The sequence below is a fragment of the Vanellus vanellus genome, assembly GCF_965231255.1.
Source record: "Vanellus vanellus genome assembly, chromosome: 1".
In the NCBI taxonomy this organism is placed as follows: Eukaryota; Metazoa; Chordata; class Aves; order Charadriiformes; family Charadriidae; genus Vanellus; species Vanellus vanellus.
In genome coordinates, this window is record NC_138905.1 from 60975521 (window position 1) to 60995019 (window position 19499).

The following is a 19499-nucleotide window of genomic DNA, read 5'->3' on the forward strand; positions in this document are numbered from 1 at the left end:
TTTTCATGCTCTGTACTCATCCCTTTATAGCAACCCATAGAGAAGCCTATTACTGAAAGAACTGCTTCTCCAGCCCCCAGAAACAACCTCAGCTGATAACAAGACAGGACTCAATTCCTCATTAACAGAGCTAGTTAAGTTTTGCTCCTCAGGGAGGGTTCGTAAATTCTTTGCACCTGCAGTGCACTTAATACTTGCCCATGCTGGGCTCACAGAAGTCAGTGGATGATGCTAAACCCAGAATTACATTTTCGAGAGCCATCTTAGGTGCAGCTAAGCGTATTACTGGCTCCTGGGTAACTCCTCCCTTCCCCTTTTGGATTCACACGTAATAGGTATGATTATGGTATTATCAATACATTGATGGGTTTCGCTTTAGCTTTTGCTGTGTGGAAGCAGTAGCTGGCTTCCTTTTCCCCTACACAAATTGTGATGCTTCACACGGATGCAGCAGACGGTATAAACCAAGTCAAGCCATAACCCAAAACATCAATGATTTTAACATTCAGAAAGGTCCCAGCATATAGAAACGTATACAATTAATGTCCCTGAGTTCCCTTGTTGTTTGTTTTGGTTTTGTTTTTTTTTTTTTTTTTTTTTTTTTTTTTTAAAGAGAAAAAAGAAGGTGGCTTTGATATGGCTGAGCAGCATCCTTTGGGAAAACAAACTTAACTGCTGAGAGGACAGCAGTGCATTATTTTTTTTTAGTCCTTTCGGAATACTAAGGAGATCCATGGAAGCTCCTCACATGGGAAACCACAGCATGATTTCCTACCAAGTCCTCCTTTTACAAGGTCTTTGAACACCAACTTCCTTAGTTCAGGGAACCAGTATCAAGCCATAGGAAACAAAGACAATCTGGAAAACCTTCACCAACCTCTGAAAGGTTCACAAGAATGTCATGTGTATGCTTCTGAGCAAAAAAAAAAAAAAAAAAAAAAGAATTACAAACTAGGACATGGATTATTCTTCACGTAATTCATGCTGGGAGAAACCAAGCAGGCAAAGAGGCAACAGCAGTGCAGCACGCCTGAAACTTTAATCTTTGCTTTTAAAGAGTACAGAGTTGAAAGTGACATTCTTCTCCTTCCCACCTTCCTGTTCTCCATCCCATCGCTTCCTAAATTCTCCCTAAAAGGAAATATTTCTTTGTTGATTAGTTTGTCTTCCCTTCAAGTGAGGCACACCCGTTAATCTCCAAAAGTAGGCCCCAATTCAGTAAAACACTTGCACATGCACTTCACTTTAGTCCACTCCCATTCATGGCAGCATTTAAGTGTACGTACTTGAATGCTGTTTTGAATAGGGACTTTTTACTTAAGCAAAGATGGGGGGTGTGTATTTTCGTGTGGTCTTAAAAGGGGAGGGGAAGGAGGGAGGACATACAACGTACATCATCTTGTTCCTAATTTAAAAGTAATTTTAGCAGCAGTCAGTGACTGACACATTGGTAAAATCTTAAGCAGCAGCTTAATCACAGACGTGTCTAGCAGTAAGAAATCCAGTGACATTTAAAAAAGGGCAGCTCTGAAATCACTGCTGAATGCCAGTTAAAGCAGCTTCACGAGGTCAGTCAGACTTCTAAGTTTACACACCCTCTGCTCCTAATTCCGTTAAGCAAACACACTTCTTTAATTACAATTATATAAAGGAAGAGACTGGCAAGACAATACAAAAAAATAAAATATCAAGAATGGGAAAGCCTACAGAGTTCAGAAAACAGGATTCTGGAAAATTAGTGCTTGTATTTTATTTTACATTGTTGGCTTCCACTTTTTATCCCTTTGAAATACATTTAGTTTTAAATTTACAAAGATCATAAACTAATAAATTGATATGTGCTTTAAACAGACATAATAAAAATTCAGACATTACACCACAGGACCCATCATTTAAATATCCCAAAAATAAAACCGTTAAAGTGACGCTGGCTAATGTGAGGATAAAATGCGTAGATAAAAGATGTTGTGGCTCTGAGGAAAAGTGTGGATTAGAGGAGAATTGAGAGTGAAGCAGGTGATGCTTTAGTCTGAATCTGAACTGTCTTGCTTGTCGGTATGGTACTGGCTGACTGCTTCCTCCAAAGGAGCCATTGTGCCATCCGGCCGCACTCCCATTGGTTTTATAAGCTCATCTCTGTAAGAGATTTAAAAAAAGAATATATATTAGCATATGCACACATATCAATTCACATGTGTATAATACAGTCACATACAGTATATGCTTTAGTACATAATGAGCCTTTAAAAGGAAGTTATTTCTGCTAAAGCTCTCTGTTTTGAAGAAAGAAGAACAAAAAACCTTCCAAAATAGGTGGGAGGGGAAGAGCAGGACAGATAAAGACTTCATTCATGTAGGCCAAACCTACTTAGCCAATTAAAGACACCATGAAAAGTCAGTGCCTAATAGGCTCAAGACAAGGAGCAGGTTCACTGTTTTAGATACACAAACTAGCTTTTCTTGCTAGAGTTCTGACAGCCATTTCTTCCTAAAATTTCACTGGCCATTCTGGTCAATATATGCCCAAGCAATTAAAACAATGATTTGATCCATATACATCTTATTGAAGGAAATAAATCAGTTATGAAACAGACTCTGCCTACATCACTACTAGGGGTGTGTAAGTACTTGTTGATTCATTTAAAAAAAAAGCTGACTGATTCTAATACTATTGCTTTTGTTTGTGGCAGTTTAATTACAGGATTGACAGCCATTTTAATCTCTTCAAAGCTCCAAAGGCCTCTCAACAGATAATCCAATTATATCTACTCCACAAGCTACAGCCTCATCTAAGAGATGATTAATTATTGATTAAGCCAATCAAAAAGTATTAGCAAAGATTTATTTAATCCTTACTTTTTATCACCTCATTTATATGTGGATTATGGCAAAAGCCGTAAGGGCAAAGATAACATTTGATTTTCTGCTGGAAAAAAAAAAAAAAAAAAAAAAAAAGGAGAATGCCTCTAAATATTCAGGAGTCACCTTAAATAAAGGAGTGGAGGCTTGATGTCAGTTTATCCCTTGCTTGAAAGGCAGCCCAGTAAAAGTGCCGGTTTAACACACATATACCACCCTCCTGAGCCATAGAAAATAAAACTCCATCACTCAACGGGGAAGCAAAGGCATGTCACCAGCTCTCTGCCCAGTCTGCACTACTACCTTGGCTGGAAAAAGGGACAAAAGTAGCTTGTACGCAGCTGGCAATGTAACCTTTACACAACCATAGGAACAGCAAGAAAGGCAACATCTGAATTACCTGGCATGTGTACACTAGATATTGTAGAGTCAAGCAGCAGTTAAATTAAGTTTCCAAGAGCCTCTTTTGCTCAGGAAAAGCAGAGACCGGCAAGAGAAACGCAGCTATTTGTGCAGATGTGGCAATCAGATACTACGGTGATAAGCTCACAAATCCCACTGCCTGCAGCATTTCAAAACATGAGAAACTGGACCCGGAGAAACTGCTGTGGTTCGGCTAACCAGGTGTGGGTGAGAAGCTGGGGGCCAGGGAAGGAGGTTTGCAATGACTATACTCAAAGAGCACAGGCCAGACTCTGCCTCTGTGTGTGTAAGAGTAGGATCTATTTTTAAATAGACTGGAGATAGCTTGGCATACTTGAGAACTGACAGCAAATCCTCTTCCTTCAGGCAACGCGATCTATAGTAAGCAGATTCTGCCCAAATGAGAGCACTCTTAAGTTTTCAAGTATCTGCTGGAGATGTATTCGAGAAGAGATCAAAAGAATACTCAAGATTAGAATTGAAAGGGCTCAAAAAATGAAGACTGCAGATCTAGTGTCCAAACAGGACCAGAACCCTCCCTGCCTGCTGTTGGGGTCCCCCAAAGGCAAAGCAAAAGTGCTTCAGAGTTGCATCTAATAGCAAAGACTTTTTTCACAGGAAAAACCCCTCCACAGCTAAGGCCTTTTTGACTTTTAAACTTTACACACCATAATACAAAACAAGTGTCCTTTGAAATCTGTAATCAGTCTTGCAACAATTCTTCAGTGCCACTTACTCAAGTGTGATCTAATACACTTATTTTTGGAGAAGAATAACCTGAAGAATAAGTCCTTGCTTATATTTTAAGTCCATGCTTTTAAGTCCTAAAAGTAAAAACATAGCCCCAAAGAATGCAATCACCTTTGCTTGCCCTCTAAGATGAAGGGATCTTAGATTTTTGTTTTAAAAACCATAATGCATACCCTTAGGTTACAACATTTAGCATTGCAGCCAGAAGTCATAAAATCACATCATTTACCAGTCATTTATAATTTATTATTGGTAATAAACAAATTATAATGGCTAGTAAAGGATAAAGAAACACTTCAAGAAAAAGGAAAGAGAAACACAGGAAAACAAGGTCTCAAGGTCCCCTTATGAAAGGACCTCCTTGTCCTCACATAAGGATACTTATCAGATCTATTTAAAGATATTGTCAACAAGTCCTATCTCATAATTTGTCAATTTTAAAGAAATAACTGTCTCTGCAACTCCCCATTCATGCTTCCCGTTTACACTGTTACACACACTCCAGAAACTTTTTCTCTCCTGATGAGTCACCTGCGAAGACACTGAACACCAAATGCAATAGACAAGACACATCCATACGCACAAGCCTTGGTCTGTGGTCTTTGTGGGGGTCTTTTGGGGATAAACGCACTAAGTTTTGCATGACAATGTGATGTAGAAGTCTGAGGCACTGACATGCATTTGTACCTTCTGTGATGCCCAAAAGCCTGTTTCTCAGCTCACTGTACTCATTTCAAAGTGCCTCATTATGATTTGCGCTGTACTGCGTTCACTCCCAATGTGCTTCCTCCTCTCTAGGCTTTAACCATGAGCTAGGCTGATCTCGCATTTCATAGAATAACGAGGACGTTTATCAATTACCTTTCTGTTCCTGCACGAGCTTCCTGCTTTGCATGTCCTTGAACAGGATGATGGTTGTTACAAGTTTGCTGTCCTTGCTCTGTATTAGGAGGCTGAACTCCATACATCCTTCCTCAGAACAAATGCTACCCAGTAAAACTCAACTGTGTGAAGACAGAAATATTCTAGGTCACCAAAAGAAGAGGTAGCAGGAGAAGCAGGGATCAGCCCGTTTTTTTTCCTAACCGTAATCTAGACCTAAAATGGTGTCAAACATGGCATCCTTTCACTGGTGAAGACTTGACTGCAAGCTCTGAACACAACACAAGCTTACTCCTGTTTTTCAAAGGGTAAAAATATACAGGGAGACGAATAGATGAAAAGATCTGGGCTGCCTACAAAACTAGCTTCGGAAGTTTGGAACAACTACCTCCTAAATAACAGAATTTTGGGTAGGATTCCAAGAGGCATCACTCAGCTGACTCCAGTACTACACAACAGCCCACAGTGCTGATTCTTACCCAGTATGAACAGTCTCCTCAGCTCTGCCAGCTTCAGTGGTTTGCCAGTTTAGCACTGGCTGCTTAGAGACCTCAACTGAGCTTTGACAACTTGGGCTAGCCAAGGACGTGCTTTCTGTTTAAGGTGAAATACAAGGTGGCAAGGGAAGCACCAGAAACTGCCACTTAAAGCCTCAGAAGAGAGTTCATTAACTAGAAACTGGATATTTACGGTCCATCTATAGCGCAAAAGAGAGATTGCTTCAGCCCAGTAGGTGGCAGTAGGAATACTTCTGTATCCACGAAGATACAGACAAGTACACAATGTGCGTATTTATACATATTTGAATATCCTATGTGACCTCCCATATACTCAAATACACCTTCTTGCAACATTCATTTTTCTAATGCAAACAAAGCATTCTATTCAAGTGTACTTAGAAACACACCATAATTAAACAGTTGGTAAAATGCATTCTCTTCTTCCACTTCCAGATCTCCCAAGTGTCCCTTCAAATATATCTATGCAAGTTCTAGCTTCCTGCTTGCCATTTACCTTGATAACGACTCAAAAATCATTGTTTTGAAGGGTAACTCTTTCTTGTCTGCTCTATGTGCTACAGGGCAGTATTGACACATGGAATTAATGACGGTGTCTGCAATGAAACAGCCATCATGTGAACACCAGTCTGCTCCTTTGATAAAATGGCATGTTAGGGACCTATTCACCTCCTTATAATTGAGTACTACATAATAGTTCCGATCCTTTCATGTAACATTATTTTGTTCTATGATTAGAAAGAAGAGGGAAAAAAAATAATCTATGTAACATTGCCTTCTTCATTCACCCTCTGATTAATTTTGTGGTTTTAATGAGTATGGTTGCTTATTTAGACAGGTTCTCTTACATACTCGTTTTGTTGACTTCTGTTCAATGTGCAACAAAACCCAAGCTGTGATAATTGGAGACCATTTCATCAGCAAAAGGATTCTTGCTATTAATACAAGGTTGGCTTGGAAAAAGCATCCTGACATTTTAAATTAGTCAATTAATATACAATTCTACCTACCATTTATAATAGAAAAAATGTTAGCATTTTTTCCAGACATTTTAATTAACACAGAGTATTTCCAATAATCTATGATATAAACAGACAGAATATCAAACAACACTGATTTAAGGTGGCTAACTTGATATTTTGCAAGAATGAAAGGTTCAGGTCAATCTTTTTGCAGATCTGGGGAGTTTTTCAAAGCTCAAAGATGTGCATCACATACAGAGGACATTGATTTACAGTCACCAAACAATCCTCAATGAATCAACAAGATAGTATCAACTCCCACTGCAGACAAAGCCCACAGAGTTACTTTAGGGCCAATTTCAGGCATCCAGCAAACTACCTAAGTATCTTCTGTATTTCCCAAGAGCTGCAGTAAATCAAGATTTTCCCTCTTAATTTACACTTATAATTTATATATATTTGATGATTTTAAAAAGTAATCTCATCCAGCCAAATTTGAGCAAAATACTAATTTCTATAAAAGCTTTTGTAGAACCCAAGACTATGTTAAAATATTGGGACAAGGGAAATGGGTTCACAAACAACACTCAGCTTTCCTCCACACATTTTGATAAAACAAAACTGGGTGATTAATTTTAATCTAGCCTTGTTGATGGTCAATTACCCCATGAACAGGCCTAAACACCAACAACCTAGCAGAATAGAAAAATATTGGAAGTAAGACCTGAAATGACTTAATGCATTGACCAGTTTTACACTACCTCAAAGCAGTTTCAATTCTTCAGTGCCAATGCTGAAAATAAAGAGAAACCTGGAGGGCAAAAATCCCCTTGCATCTTATGGAATAAGGGAGAAAATGCTACTTTATTAATTATAGTTTCAGTAAACCTGTACAAAAGGTACAGTGTCAACAGTTAGAAGCCATTAATGAAGGCTATAACTTTTCAGTGAAGTAGTATGGTTTTCTGAGTTCAACCCGTCATCGGGTAACTTTTCAAAAATGATACAGAGTCAGTCAAAGCCAAATCTAGAAGGTGACAGACTGGCCTGATTATCCGCATCAGTCAGGAAGGGAAGCAAGTTTGTCAGTCCTTCAACTTCTTTTTTTCCATACCTTTCTCCAGTAAAAGCATGCTAGCTCTTTAAAGCTTAGCTTCCATTACTGGGACAATACAGGTGTAGTAAGCAAACCGGTTTCACTGTACATCAGGCAAGTTCTCTCTAAGGTCTTGTTCAAGTTACACAGATAAAGTTACATAAACTCTTTCAAGATTAAAAGAAGGAGCTGTTGGTTCCCTGGCAAACTTTCTCCCCTCTTACAAGCCAAGCACTGCACCAAAGGGAAACTGCTCTGTTCATGGTATATGTCCCCTCCTACGGTGACAATAAAGACCAGCAGAAGTAGGAAACCTGCCACCAGCCGTCTGCCTCAAAGCAATACTCAAAACCCAGAATCAACTGAAGATTCCTATCAAAGCAACCTCCAGTTTAAATCTGTAGGTTGCAAACAAAGGAAAAAAAAGTGCATTCCACTGGTAGCTTTAAGGCTCTGAAAGCTCCCAGCACTGAAGGGCTCAAGCTAGAAGCAGAAGCATTCCATTCCAAAAATATGAAGGGACTCCCACTACTTCCAGCACGTTACTAACTCTTTCTTCTTGTATACAAGACTGGCAGCTTCCCATTTTATTTAACATCTGCAAACCCCACAATTGCATTCAATTACATTCATTAAAAAACCATCCCACAGCCTCCCAAAACCAAGTCTTACTTTCTTTTTCCTTCCTGCCAGCATTGCCCGCCCCCTCCATTTTCAGTAAAAGAAAAAAGGGAGGGAAGAACAGTCAAGTGATTTTATTCATGTTATCACAGCACCTAAAGGGGTCACATCAACAACACTGTCCCACAGTAATCACTATACTAAAAAACAAACAAACAAAAACCTTACAACAAAGAGAGTCCCAGCCCTGAAGAGTTTGCAGTCTAAGAAACTGCAGGTGGATGTAACTGACACAGAAAGCCCAAGGTGAAAGTAATGCTACTGGCCAAGAGGATAAGTAGTGACACAGGGCACCAGCTGCTCGGTTATTGTCAGTTTGTAACAGGCAACACAGCAGGTGCCTCCAATCCTCCAAACTGAAAAGGCTCTTATGCTACAGTAACGCCATTTGGACTTTGTGTGTGTAACCGCTATAGTGATAGCAACTGACTTGTCTTCAGTCTTAGTTTATCTCCGGTCTCAATCTTCCTTTTAAAAAAGTTTTAGACCGTTTAGCAATCTTATTGTGGTACCCCTAACACTCAGCATCTTAATTCTCTAGCTTACAAAGCAATCATTCCATTTTACGTAGTGGCTCAATTAAGATTACGTGTGCATTGCATTATCTTCTCTTTATGAAAAAGACTGTAACATAATACACTTGCTTTCCATGTAAATAATGTGAAAAAGTATCCAATTACTTCACTGACAGTCTCAGATCAGTTGTTCCGAGATCCTTCCCTGCTTTCACTCCTGTTTATAATTCAGTCTTTGTCAGCTAATATAAAATCCAGATTCTCACATATCTTTTGCTGTATTCCTAATCTTTAATAGAGATGTAAAAACACTTGGCTTGCTGAATTTCTCTCAACAGATCTTGTTATTTGAATATCTAGACTCTCACAAAACACAAACACATTTCTAGCTGCTGAGTCTTCCCCTGCTTGAAGAACGATCCACTTAAACATTTACCCAAATTCCTACAGCTCCGTTCAATGGTGAATTAGTATTACATTAAGTGTTCCTCAAGAATGTAAAACTTGGCTTATGCAGAAAACAAACTACAAGCAATCACTCCAATACGGCTACAAGTATGGGGGAAGAAAAAACAGCAAATTCTGGGCATATTGAGTCAAAGAGAAAAAAAAGTTATACCTAACAGCACAGGTCTGTTCCCTTTTTGTATCTAAAAAGTTATAAAATAAAAATCAACTCACTGTATCAATAACGTACACCTTTATGTCACATTAAGTACTGTTTACTTTTATGGCATTACCTCAATCATTTAAAACAAATTATAAAGGCTCATTTGTAATCTAGTCCTCACTTATTCTAATAGATCCACAGTAATTCTTAATTGTAAATTCCCTTTTAATCGCTCCATTATATAACTTATTACTTGTGGTGACAACTCTTTTCACACTGTGTTCGTTCTTCATATAAGCAGCACATATAAGTAGTTATCGTGAGATGCTGTTCATTGACTTGGGGAAAATGAATACCCTTGCCTTGGGCTTGGATTGTGTCCTATACTTTGAAAGAAGAAATTATTATTATCAGCCTATCCGTTCATGAGGCAGGTCCCCTCACCACCACATCTTCCTGATTCTGTGCAATATTCTCCAAAAGAGGTTCTCTCTGAAGTCCTATTATATATCACTCTTTTCTTTGAAGTGCTAAACATTTCCCTCTGCAGTTAAAGTGGTCCTAATCCTGGAAAGAAGTTGGTCACAGAACTATTCTGAAGCACTAGACCTTAGTAAAGAGCTAGGATATGAGCTGCTTCCCTCAAAAGCAGCTATAACACAATACCTGGAAAGTTTATCAAACATGTTGACAAGCTTCATAGCTTCGTATTCTTTTTGTTCTTCTGTCATTTCATCCATTGGATTGGGCATCGGTTCTTCTAAGTGACCAGTGATAAGGTTAATGCTGGAGGTGGAAAAACAAGACCGTTTACATTTCTATAGAAATACATAAATTGTCTGTCTTGATAGGAGGAAGGAGGAACACACTAACAGAAACCAAGACTAAAACTGTCTCAACTGCATATGGAAGTTTTTACTTTAAATAGCCAACCTTCGCATAGATAGCTTTTTTGTAGCCTTTTCTCATGAATAGTGATATTGTCTTCTTGATGATTCACTATATTAATTTCTTGTTAGCTACTCAGAAATACACAGTACACTAGTACTTGTTATGTTATAACCCATACACAAGCAGTTTGAAAGCAGGGGAATAATGATGGTAATAACGACAATGTCGTTAGTAATAATGACATTGGTGGGAAACAGAATGACAGATACTTGTTTAAAACTAATTCTATACAGGGTTAATTTTAAAAATACAGACAGGTTCCAGTTACATTTTCTTATTAATGAAGAACTGCTGAATTAGTTCACTATTCCCCTCTCATGATGATCTTTGCTCAAACCAAATTAAGGTTACTTTACTTTGAGAGTTTACAATGCCAGTTTTATTTTCACTGTTAAAACAAGTGAACGGCAATACAGAAATGGTAACAAAAACAAAGAAGTAGTTTTAAAGAATATTTTCAGGGCAAATTATCTTTTCAAGCGGTTTAATCACAAACATTTAACAGCAATACAGAAAATCAGATGTATAAATCAACTGACAGTTGTCTCGAATGTTTCATTTAAGTGTCAGCTTTTAACTAGGTAGATGTTACAATTTTACTCGTATGCATATTACTGGGTGTCAGGCTTTTGAAAGAGCAGCAGAGACAAAGGAGCAAGAAAAAATAATCATGAAGTACAGAAATAAAAAGAAACCTCCTGTTTCAGAGTTCGTTTCCTAGCATAGAAGCAATGTAATTCCTGTAACTTCTCACATGTTTAATCTTGTCTTTCATCTGTGTTCCTTAACAAGAATCTTTCAATAAGCCACAACTCCGCATCACAGACTCATGTCCGTGTAATTCAAGGAAAATGGAGTAAAGCGGAAAAATAACATGCTTCAGATGCCCACTATCAACAATTTCAGAACCTACTTAAAATGGTATCAAATCATATAGATGTAACATGACAAACTGAAACCTTTAATACCAAATCAATTACAATTAATAAAAATCAAAGGACAGAGCTCCTCTATGATCATTGACTCCTTCAAACAAATGTGTTGGATTCCTGATACATGACTTCTATGGAAGTTGTTTACTCCTTCCATGTTTACCTACATTACGTACTCAATTCTTTACGAAAATTTTAGTAGCAGGTAATCTGACTGACTGAAACTAGACCTACTGGTTTGTTCCTTTTTTACAAAGTTTTGCATAAAACCTTAAGTCACATTTGACACCTTTATTTTCTGTTACAGAGATATACCCCACAAACAATAGTTTGTAGTTTGGCAACTTCATGTGAGTTCCTGGAAAATCTGGGGCAAAAGCCATCCTTGCTAAGTTTGTTACTATATTTTTCTTCTAAAATTTGCTCAAAAATCTCTTTTCACACTTGAATTTTAAATAGTTATTCAGACTGAATTTAAATCATTCTCACGATTTTTTTTTTCCCCTGGAGCCATCTGACTATATGATGGTCACTGTTAGAGGCAGGTTTCTCAATAATTAGAACATGAAATCAACAAGAGACAGGAGTTAATATAAGCAAATGTAATTCCAAAACTGGCCTTTCTGGAAAACGTGAAACAAAAAATATTATGTCAAAACATCTACATTGTAACAGGATATTAAAAAAAAAAAACAACAGGATAAAACAATACTATACTTTGGCTTTGCAGATTTGTATTCTTCTGTATCTGTATCTTCATCATCTGAGTACCAATGATCTCCTCTTCCTCCTGCTAACAAGCCCCTTGCTGCCAGCAATCCTGCCGCGTTACCATAGCCTGTATATTTTAACAAGCTGTCAACTGCAAAGAGTGATACAGAAAATTACTCGGCTATAATCAGCCGCAAAAAAAACCCCAGCATACCGTTACAAGAATCAAGAGTTACAGCAAGACGCAAATATACTAATTACAGCAAGACCTTATGTAAAAGGGAGAAGAAAAAGTAATTTTTACCTCTCTCTTTACAAAGAACAAAAAGAAATTCTCCTGCAATTTGCTTTACTCCAAGATCAACATGTGTCATAAGGCGCACAAGCTTGTTTCTCACTGTTGTGCCAACTTCTGGACGATTTGATACATCTCTTAATGGAGGCAATACCTAGCAGCACAAATAAAGGAGAAACAGTATAGAATGCATGGCAGTACCCATCCAATCCTTGCAGAAACAAACAGTCAACAGAACAAGAAAATACTATAAGGTCTGCTCCTTCAAAAAAAGGAATAAAATCAACCCAACTGTGCTTACAGGCACTAGTAATGACTCTTGCTTCTTAAAATATTCAGGCCTTCTGGTCTGCCATCCTGGGCAGAAGAGTACTCAGTCCCAAACATAGACTTTAAAAAAAAAAAAAAAAAAAAGGACAACTATTAGGAGTTTAAGAACACAAATGGACGTCCCAAAATAGTTGGCTAACAGGCAGCAGTAACCTCAGTTCTTTGTTTCTTCTGTTTTCCTCAAATATCTGGCAAAAGCATTAAAAATAGCAGCTTACAGAACTCACAGTATTAACATGATGTGTAATTTACACAGAACATACTTACAGTGAAAAAGTAGGAAAATAAGTAACATTGCATGTTCTACTACCATGAACTTCAAAAAGTAATTCTAAGTGTACAGAGTAAATGTGTACTTTTCCCAGAAAACTCTCTTGTAAAAGCTGAAGCTAAGTTTCAAAGATATTTTGGAGAAAACACGATTTAACGTTTCCTCAAATACACTATTTTCTCATTAAATGTCATTAATATTTTTAACTTCAACCCTGAAGAAAGGCAGAAGGTGCTTGAAATATGGCTGGTTTTGCAACATAACTTCCACTCCCTTATGCATATGCATTCAGACTCAAGACTTACATTAATTTTTTGCATTCACAGGATATGACATGATTTGCAAACAAATCTGGGCCACAATATGAAATATTTAATGGTCTGAAGAATCCTGTAAGAATTATGGTTCTTCACTGTTTTACTAGGGAATGAAACCAAAGATGTCACTAATTGTCATAAGAAATTGCAGGTCCTTTGTCTTCTTGGTTTACTAATGTAAAAATGTCGTGTTCTGTGCAAAATCACTGCACAATTACTACTGAAACTGGACTCACTGGGAACCGATACTTAAACAAATGAATGCTACAGTATTGACTGCTTTGAAAAAAACAGACCCCATCTTTTTCAAACTAAGTATTCAAACAATTAGCAAAAACATTTTACTTTGTCCCTGCTTACTTTCCCCAATGGGGATAGTACCATGACTGCTATTTCACAGAGTGTTGTAAGAATGAATTAATGTTTTTAGAATACTCTAATACTAATACAGTGATGAGTGCCATAGGACAGTCCATGAGGAAATTAATCATTCTGTCTTCAGATCAGAATTTGAATAGCACACAATAAATAAAGCCCAAGGCCAACACTTAACAATGAGGGCAATTCAAAATATCAAACATCCGGTCATGCAGTTAGCAGCATCCATCTATTCTGTGCACTATATGAGGCAGTGGTCCTGTGGTAAGAGGCAGCATGCAATTATATCCTGACATCTAGACACTGAGATGTCGTAAAAACATGCAGACAACTTCATTTTCTAACTTCTGAACATTTGGCTCTGCAATTGTTTTGGCTTTTTGTTTTGGGGTGGTGTTTTTTTTTTTTTTTTCTTTTACTTAACAGATCAGAGGAGTATCCTAGGAAAGAACTGCTCTGAACAAAATCAATAAACACCAAGAACGAGTTTCTTAAATTCCTCAAAAACACTTTTCTGGTATAGATGAAAGAGGGAGAAAACATATGCAAAATGTGTTCTTTTCCATTATAAACTCCATTTATTAATTCAGGCACAGCTTTGATCTGTGAGCAGCATCTAAGTTGCAACCTGCAAATCACCGCAGCTTAGGAAAAAGGAGATTTCTCAGCTTGTTTCAGCAGTCTTTCCCTTGCTCATCTTATAAATTCTCTCCACTTCACTTCAGGAAAAGCAGCAAAACCAACAGAAAACACCACACCCAACCACCAAGCCATAGAGATCCTTTAGGTCTTTAACCATGGCATGGAAATCGTTTTTCCTGTAAAAAGCCTAGTCAGTCTGTACTGTATTAAACAGCTCTTTTAAGAGACCAAGTGATGAAGTGTGCCTCTGTTCAGGGACAGAGTTTTACTCTGACAGAACAGCTGATGCACTCTGGTACACAAGTTTCAATTCCAGTGACTCCTGCCTTCTGAGGTCAAACTAAAGCTCAGGCAGAACTCACCAAAACACCTGTAGCCTCACTGGTTACCATACACTTTTGCAAAGTTTTATTAACTGCACTGACTTTTTTTTTTTGATGTAAGGGGATAAACCTCACTGAGTTCTTTGCTCCTGTGTCACAAGATCCATGGTGACCCACGTTAACACAGCTTTACAATACCCCTAATGTTATCACTTAACTGCTCTACAAAATGTATTGTGGAACTTAAGCCAGAGTATCTATTGATTTACATAACTGAAAAATTATTTCTATAGCTGACATTTGTCAGACTGAAAAAAAACAGAAAAACAAAAAATAATGCAGAGAACTTTTGTGGGTAATTTAATATGAAACCATTCATACTTTTAAAGCATCAGCATCGGCATCTTGCACTGACTTACAAACCTCAAACTTCATCATTAGCATTCACATTTTGATGAATATTTAACTTACCTGAGCTTTGATAAACTTCCTGATATTCCTATGAGTTCGGCAGCATTCAGTTAATAAACTGAGAACTGGAGTCAGACCTTCTCTATAGCTGCTTCCCTAAAATAAAACCAAATACAAATAAAAGATTTTGAAAAGTATATTTTCCTTTTCAAATCCTATGAGCCCTTCAATAAAGTCCGATATGACAGCCAAAACATGAACTTTACATAGACATAAATAAAGAGCCAAATGTTCATCCTCTCACACACGCAAGCAAGTATGCTTCAGACAGTCACAGGAATTTGTTCTCAATTTTGAGGTGTTATACAATCTAGAAGCAAGGATATCCATATTTCTGCGACATGCTGTCTGAAAGGATTCTAAGAAACTTTCCATATGTGCACTTTTTGCTTTAATGAAAGAGGGAGGCCCCTTTTGTCAAGAATCTTTATAGTCCCATACCTTGTCTATTCTCTTCTCCATGAAATCCAGTAAAATTTGAATCGCTCCCATATTCATACCATTGTATTTTATATCTGTTTCCTCTTGGGATGATGGACTAATAAGAACATCCAAGCAAGAAACAGGAACATTGCTTAAGAGGTTGATTGCATTGCTGAAACAGATTTTAAAAATTCATTATTCATTTGGAAGAAAGAATTAAAACCAGAGTACAACTCACCATAAACTGTTTGTACAACTGCAACCAAAAAGAGGCCCTGCAACTCAAACAATGCTTTGTTTTCTACTCTCTGGGTTTTAAAGAAGGTGGCATGCATTATCGCCCGAGTGCTGGCTCTTGGAACAAACAAGGAAAAAGAAAGACAAAAGCTATACAGCAGCAGTGCGTTATTACTTCCAGCCCCCACAGTATTCTATCCCACAGATAAGGCACAGCTTCCAGAAGTGTTACAGCAGCTGATCTTGCAGGACAGCAGGGGGAACTCTCACATTGATTTGCAGCAGCCAGGGTTTTTTCCTGCTTGAAACTTAAAACATTTTACATCACATCCGTATTACCATCATTAATGTGATAAAGTACACCACAGAAAACATTTCCTCCTCCTATAACAGTGGGTCGTGGTGGCAATTTCTCAGGTCCTCTGAAATACTTCCACTTTCACTTAGCTTGTAGGGTATAGGAAATACAGGCGGATTTTAACACATTAAGAAAAGATTCAGGTTTATTTACCAAGCACTACCTTTCAGTAAGTGGCAGTCTTTGCATTCTACAAAGCACAAAGAGGAGCACTTCCCAAATATCCATTAAGTAATTAGACCACAGGGTCCCTCCCTCCTCTTTAACTGAGTAAGATGGAACTTACTTTGCAAGGGTCTCTTCTATGGTACACATCCCTTGATTTTGCTCTCTATCCTGTTCTCATTATACAGACCTGCATTTGTAATGTTCCTGGGGGCTAAATTACACAGATGCTGCAAAAATTAGAATTCTGTCATTATTTACTTGCTGATGTGCAACTAAAATTATAAACGGACATACTTAGAAATACTACAGAACTATTCAGGCTTACAAGTGCAGACCTCAAAGCTATTAACGAAACTATGAGCACTGATGTTTTAAGGATTGGTGAAGTGTTCCAAGAATAGAGAAAACTTTTCAAACACCAACCTGGTCTAGTGGGAGGTGTCCCTGCCCATGGCAGGGGTGTTGCAACTAGATGATCTCTAAGGTCCCTTCCAACCTAAACCATTCTATGATTCTATGAACTCCATTTAACACTTTTAATAATATTTACTTAGAAGCTGCCCTCAGTTTTTATGTTATTAATACAATTCTAACAAAGGTTTAGTACAACAGAAAGCAAATCATGGCAAGCAAATGTAAGAGGCTTTCTAACAAATACGCTAGTTTTGGTCTGATCAGAGTTGGTGGCTGTTCCACATTGTGCCATCTCCCTTTTGCTCTGTTAGCAATTGAAATTCAGATAACTTCTACCTTTTGGAAAGCTTCTTCTCTTTGTTTTGTTTCTAATTCCTGTTTAAGATAAGTCTTTTATATCACAGAAGTTATGCCTCTCTAATAATTCAGGAATAGTCAGAAACAAAACAGACTGAAATTCAACAAATATTTGGTGGCTTCAGGCCTTTCATCAAAAGTTCTCTTTTTACCAGTTTCTTATTAAACAACCAAGTTCCCAAACACCTACAAAATTAATTTTCTGGATCACTGTGTCTGAGCTATTCTTTTCAATAAATGAAGCCCGGCTTTCTGATCTTTGTCACTCCACTGACAGTTTTATTTGTGGTAGAGGAGTGTATGAAATTCTCCAGCTACCAGGAAGTCAGTGACTATGCACAGATCTGCACAATAGTGTTTGCATTCCTACTCCAGGGGGTAGAAATACTGCGTATATTACTCTCCCCTTTTCGGCTTCCTAGAGATCATTAATCACTGGGACATGACATCCACCCACTCATGCTCCCAGCCCCCTCCTGATATGCAAATTCAGAAGCAAAGGCCTATTTAGAGCTGCTGAATGCCTTGATTAAAACCTTGTTAGTGGGCAAAAATGGCACTCGCTCTAATATGTGGTGCTTTAAGCTGTTCATATTCAAATGTTAAGTAATGACATGACAGAACCACAATAATGACAACAATACCAGGTACTAAATTAGTTAAGATATTTTTATAGGTAACTTCTGCTTATTTATTAGAAATAGAGTCACACTGACAATCAGTACATCACAGCTCAGAGCATGTATCCAACACCTGATGATTGCATAAAATACATCCTCAACTTAAACATTCAGAGCACAAGCATTCATTCATACAATGTGCTTTAATAGGCTGCCCAAACCCTTAATTTAAGCATCCTAACATGCTGCAGATTTACAAACTTACAGAAGTGCAAGTGATCAGCAGTTCTAAGAAATATACTTATGCCTCTCTGATGCTTGGTAAAGTTCATCCTGCATTCAGGACTGCTTATATTTTATTCCATTTTTAATGTTATTTTCATAATTGCCTTACTGATAGGCTCCAGGTAGAATGCAGAGCGAGAAGTTGCGCTCTGCTCTCTGACTCACACCTCATCTCTAGCAACAGAGATCGCACAGTCAGAGTCCAGCATACTGAACAGTCCAAACGATGACACAGCCTCATTTTTTTAGCTACGCTATGTTAGCTATAGACTGCTAACACAAGTTTACTCGTTCATTATTGAAGCTCCTATCAGGAATGAAACGTTTGCTTGAGCAAATACACCAGGGGATTGAAGTGGGATGCTCTGATCCAGGCCCCTGATCCTTCTGAGGATTTGCAGGGGCGTTAGTTCTGACTATACTTTTTCTATTCCAGAGTTGCCTTATGATGAATAGTCTTGGTGGAGAAGCGTATTAAATTATTCAGCTTTTATTGCATCTTGTAGCATTCAAAGACAAAACTCAGGCTCTGTAAACTGGCTGAAATATTTGAATCACGAAAAGTCAAAACTTGTGCAGTGTTCTTCTAGCATGTCAGAAAAACCTCGAGTATGACATGAATCAAGATCGAATACTACATGCAGCAATACTACACTTGCATTCTTTCTTCTATCAACTTGAACTAAACAAACTTGCTACAGTTAGCTAACAGGGAGAAAGTTGCTTTCCCAGCATAACAGAAAGACTGAAGCAGTGCTATACTGAGTCTGATGGAGAAGGGCAAACAAGTGAAGTGACACGAGGCAATGCTAACCATCCTCATTTCTTTTCAGCTTCCCCCTCTCAGAATTACGGAGAATCCTTGCTTTGACTTGGTGTCTCCATAAGGTCCGTGTGGGCAGCATCTCTACACATAATATTCCTCTTAACTGAAAAAAGCATGGACAGAAATCACACCAATACTACATATTCTCCACCGCTGCCTACTTCTATATGTAAAGCCCTTTTTGGATGTCATCTGCAAAGGTTTGCAAAAGCTAAAACCAGAAGGACCTGCATAACATGCATCCTTTTGCAATAGCACAAGATAATTACATTTTACAGGGCAATATATTTTACAGGGTGATTAGACTAGTCAGATTCCCAGACAAGGGAACAGAACATGTTTTCACAGGAAGAGCATCAGCCAGATATCAGGCAGTCTTGTTGAATGTGTACAGGCTTAAATGCAACAGGCCAATCTCTGTCTTCTTGTAGCTGTTGAATTTATCCAAATCTGTTCAATTTTCCCAGCAGTAGGGAACTTATTCTCACCAGTCCCTCCCTCAAAGGAGGATGAGAGTGGAAAACACCCACCATAAGCAGCAGCAAAGAGAAAATGCCAATTGCCTTTTAGGACACACTCAGCATTAACTTCAGTCATGGCAACTACTGCAGCGGTATCCCAAATTATTCCAAACAAGTCAGCACCAACTGAGAACGGCTCTGATGTAGGATTTTAGTGTTCACCTACTAAGATTGCTGATCTCTAAGAGATTTCCAGGATTTTAATTAAGTTAATTTAACACTTTCAAGTCTGCTGGGTGTTAAAAGCTATATCCTTCCTTGAGACTGCTGGTTCAGAAGATGATCTTCAAACGATCCTACACTTAGATATACAGACATCGCGGATGAAGAAAATAGCAACACTAACTTCCGTTGCTGAGATAGAACATGGGAC

General features: G+C 38.0%; 1 protein-coding gene across 1 annotated transcript in view; it reads right to left on the reverse strand.

Annotated features, from left to right (window-relative positions):
* Window positions 1-1020: 1020 nt before the first annotated feature.
* The window catches only part of RIC8B (RIC8 guanine nucleotide exchange factor B), a 38427-nt gene continuing 19948 nt past the window's right edge, over window positions 1021-19499 (reverse strand). The window contains exons 5-10 of the mRNA XM_082482090.1: window positions 15359-15512; window positions 14918-15013; window positions 12195-12339; window positions 11897-12041; window positions 9963-10082; window positions 1021-2136 (exon numbers count right to left, since the gene is read on the reverse strand). Of these exons, the coding sequence (XP_082338216.1) occupies window positions 2025-2136; window positions 9963-10082; window positions 11897-12041; window positions 12195-12339; window positions 14918-15013; window positions 15359-15512 (772 nt within the window). The 3' untranslated portion in view covers window positions 1021-2024. The remainder of the gene's footprint in view (window positions 2137-9962; window positions 10083-11896; window positions 12042-12194; window positions 12340-14917; window positions 15014-15358; window positions 15513-19499) is intronic.